General features: G+C 40.8%; 1 protein-coding gene across 1 annotated transcript; it reads right to left on the minus strand.

The window, feature by feature from the left end:
• Positions 1 to 1,390: 1,390 nt before the first annotated feature.
• Positions 1,391 to 3,425, minus strand: LOC141102572 (forkhead box protein E4-like). Its single transcript, XM_073591479.1, has one exon. The coding sequence runs from the start codon at positions 3,379 to 3,381 to the stop codon at positions 2,152 to 2,154; it is 1,230 nt and encodes a 409-aa protein (XP_073447580.1). The 5' UTR covers positions 3,382 to 3,425; the 3' UTR covers positions 1,391 to 2,151.
• Positions 3,426 to 4,350: the final 925 nt, after the last annotated feature.

A 4,350-nucleotide genomic window follows, 5' to 3' on the forward strand; every position in this document is an offset into this window, starting at 1 on the left:
AAATTAAAATCTGACAAAGTCAGTGCAAGCTTTTCACAGATTAGAGTAACAGAAAATACTTCTTTACATATATGGAATGAATAAAGCTTAATGCTAGGCACAGATACATGTTTTTTCTTTTGCCTGAGACAATAGAGTTTCTTTAGTAAATCAGAGATTTAGCTAAATGTTCACTTAGCTTAGCAGGAGCTCATTCACACAGGTGCAGAGGGCTGTACACAGAATTCAGTGTATTGCGGCGCCTGTTATTTCTGTGCATACTAGGCCAGCAGCTTGAACAAGCCAATGACATGCTGGCAGATGCTGTGGCTGTACACATATCCAAGTGGTTACATTCATACAAGGCCGGTTTAGAGATGGGCAGGCAGTTTGGGGTTGATTTACTAAAGCCAAATAGACTGCACTTTGCAAAGTGTAATTGCACTCTGCAAGTGCAGTTGCTCCAGAATTTAGCAAATGATGTAAAGCTCCACTTTGCAAAGAATACCCAATCACGTGCCAGAAATATTAAAAAAAAAAAATACAGCATTTGTGCTTGCACATGATTGGATGATGGAAGTCACCAGAGCTTCTGCTCATTTACTAAGCTCTGGAGCAATTGCACTTGCAGAATGCAACTGCACTTTGCAAAAGTGCACAGTCTATTTGCCATTAGTAAATCAACTCCTTTATGCCCAGAGATACTCATCCATTTCTGTACACATGTAACCGATTGAATGTGTGTACAGCCACAGCGTCTGTCAGCCTGTCATTGATTTGTGCAAACTGTACCTAAACAGGTGAAGAAATATATTGCATTTTGTCACTCTACGCTAATGTGAATGAGCCCTAAAGGTAAAGTCGCATTCAATTAAAAACAAATGGTTTCTATAAATGCTTGCATATGAGTGGTTGATGGAAGTGAACACAGTTCATATTAAGCTCACTTTGCTAAGTGAACATTCTATATTTCTTTAGTAAATCAACCCCCAATGAATAATGAAATTCCTCTCAATGTAATCTTCTTAATGCAATAGTATAATTACACAAAAGTGCAGGCATTGATAAACTAATGATTTCAGTATGATATAAGTTTATTTTACCCAGGTGTTTACAGAATAATAAAGGTTAACCTGCTTTGTAAATAAGGCCAATCTGTAATCATAATAATAATTATAATAAATTTAATTGAACTGTAAAATGCTGCCTAAAATCAATGTCACTGACCACCCTATAGGGTTAATTTACTAAAGCTAAAAAGGGCAAAATTAGTCACAATTCTGCATAGAAACCAATCAGCTTGTTCAATTAAGCTTTGGCACGAAAACCTGGAAGCTGATTGGTTTCTTTGCAGAATTGTGACTAATTTTGACCCCTCTCGCTTTAGTAAATAAACCCTTATGTGACACACTGGCAAAATGTGACTGGTTTGATCTAATCTAGCAGGGCCTGAAATGCTCAATATTGCCCACAGAGATCTTCTAAATTGAAAATAAATGTGTGGCATCACCATGGCAGGAAATGTTGTAGTGTTTGAGGACTGGGAGATGTCCCACCACCTGCTATTGTCACGAACAAGCAACGGAGCTTGTTCATGGCCAACATACTCAAAATTTGCCACTGAAATATTCAGGCAATTGTCTGTTCAGCAAAAATAGGCCAAGCTTGAGCTTGTGAGGTTGGTTATAATAACACCAACAGGTAAATGTTTGGTCTGTTGGGGCTTCTGATGAAGATCTGTCACATATTACAGACCTAAAAAGTGATTGGAGAAAATGAAGATCATAGCACTAGTTGTAACGGGCAAAAAGTTATCCATCTCTGGCTAGCATAAGCAGACAAGCAATTTGTGCAATTTTTTTTAGGGAATTACATATCTCAACATACTTGCTGGGGCCCACAGCTCCTCAATACCTGTAAAACCACAAGTTGCCTGCTACAGATTAAAGTTACGGAATGTAAAAAGTCCCCATTAATATCATAATAATGACAATAATGGGCTTATTTGTTAAGGCAGTAAAAAGGACAATTATGTTGTACAAAAGTATATCATAGCAACCAATTAAAACATAATTTTGACTAATCACAGGCATGTACTGAAATCTAGTAATTAACCATACTTAGCACTTCACCGCTGCTCTTTATACTGCCTTACTGAAAATGACATTTCAGCTACATATATCTTTCCAGTCCAGAGGAAAAGTTAGGTTGCCTCATGTAGGAATTGTTGTTGTATTGACAGACCCCATTCATCTGAGGAGCAGTTAATGTCAGTAGTTGGTCGGTGTGTCCTATGCAACTGGCAGGCCTCATGGAAAGTCTATTGGGTGCCCCATAGATTTGAGAATTATTAGGAGAATAGCTGGTTTGAGGCACCTGAAGGTGAGGTGGTGAGGAAGAGTAAGAATAGGACAAGTTGGAGGCAATAGGGTTAGTTGACCTGTTGATCAAGGACCCTACACCAGTGGGGCTGACAGATTGAGTCTGAAAACAGGACAAGTCTACTGAACAACTACTCCCCATATTCTCAAGGTCCCCATTTAAGCCCATGGAGTGGTGGTTCAGATCAGAGCCAGGTGAAGGCTGCATCATGGACTGCTGGTTGATCAGACTGTCTATGCTAAACATTCTGTGAGGTCCTTGTCCTGATCCAGCAGGGGTCTGGTAGTGATGGACCATGGCTGGGTGGTGGGAGGTGGTGGAGTGAATTTGGTGGTTGTAGCCAGATCCCACACTGGAGTAGAGGCTGTTGGGAAAGGAAGGTCTTCCAGCTGGAGTTGGGGTGAAGGCGCTGCTGTTCTGCATGTATCCTGGATAGGTGGTAATATCCGTTCTCTTGAACCTCTTCCTCCTCCTAAGGAAGCTTCCATTATCAAACATGTCTTCTGCTGCAGGGTCCAAAGTCCAGTAGTTCCCTTTGCCTGGGTGACCGGGTTCTCTGGGGATCTTCACAAAGCAGTCATTGAGGGTCAGGTTATGCCTGATAGAGTTCTGCCATTTTTTGGAGTTCTCTCTATAAAAGGGAAACCTTTCCATAATGAACTTGTAGATCCCTCCTAAAGTCAACTTCCTCTCCGGAGAATTGGCAATGGCCATGGCGATCAAGGCAATGTAGCTATAGGGTGGTTTCCCTTTCTGAACCGGTCGTTTTCTTCTCCTTCCACCAGAAGCTTGGACGTGTTCTTCAAGATGGCCACTAGCGTCGAACTCCTCCACTGGGCTGCAATTTCCTTTAGGTTCACATTTGATGGAGACCCCATCCTTGAGCCTGGCAGACCCCGGGGAGTCCAGGGACAGATTGGGGGAGCTTCCCATAGGACTGGAGCCTTCAGTAGGTGATTGCTGCGACTCTACAGTCATGGTGCACATGCCTGGGTAGTAGGAGAAGTTTGCCAAATTCATAAACAAAACCCTCTCAGATTCCCCTCTGCAAATGTCATCTGGGATCCTTCCAGACAGACCAGGTGCTGCTCCTACTCATTAGACCTGGCTTATATATCACAGTTCAAAAAGTCCGGCGCCTCCCAACCTCCCAGCATATGTCAAAGCCCTTCATTACAATATCACCCTCCCCCTTCTTTTCTTCTGATGGTGGCCCTAGATAGCTTTACACATCGCCCAGAGAAACCATAGCAGTCATCAGGAAGCAGCATGGGTAAGGTGAGCCCCTCTCTGCTGGGGAACCACAAGTCCCAGAGAGGCTGCAGAGCATACTCATCTCACAGAACAGGGGGGTTACAAGGCTTTAGGACTCTGCTTAGATAGCTTTACCTTTAGGTGTGAAATTGGGAACTTTGGTGGCAACTGACCAAGGGCATGCAACATGTCATTGCTGTCTGATGTGTGATATCAAACATTTCTCACCTGGACTGAAGACTGAAGATGTGCTCCGAGCAGACTCAATAGTAAATAGAATTGTCATCGGGAAGGATCGTCTATACAAATAAATTGCCATAAATTATCGGTAAAGGGGCTACAGTGAGGATGCGGTGTTATTACTTTGTAACAGGCACATAGGATGATACAATGATTACCAACAATGTATCAAAGTTTATTCATCAACTTACCGGGACAGAGGCACGGAGATTGTCAATGTGTACATAACATATATGATATTAGAAAATATAAACTTTTATTATTATAATAATAGTAGTAATAATAAAGCAACAACTACCGTTACATTCAGATCTGAAATCCCTCCTAAAAAAAGTACATATCATGTTAAATCCAACATGTTATAACAATATTAATTGTATATAAATAGCACTTTATCACACACACACGCACACACACACATATATATATATATATATATATATATATATATATATATATATATATATATATATATATATATATATATATATATAT

The sequence above is a fragment of the Aquarana catesbeiana genome, linkage group LG07 (assembly GCF_042186555.1).
Source record: "Aquarana catesbeiana isolate 2022-GZ linkage group LG07, ASM4218655v1, whole genome shotgun sequence".
Lineage (NCBI taxonomy): Eukaryota > Metazoa > Chordata > Amphibia > Anura > Ranidae > Aquarana > Aquarana catesbeiana.

Excerpts from the sequence above, each read along its gene's own strand:
- LOC141102572 (XM_073591479.1), bottom strand. The coding sequence starts at position 3,381 with ATGAATTTGGCAAACTTCTCCTACTACCCAGGCATGTGCACCATGACT.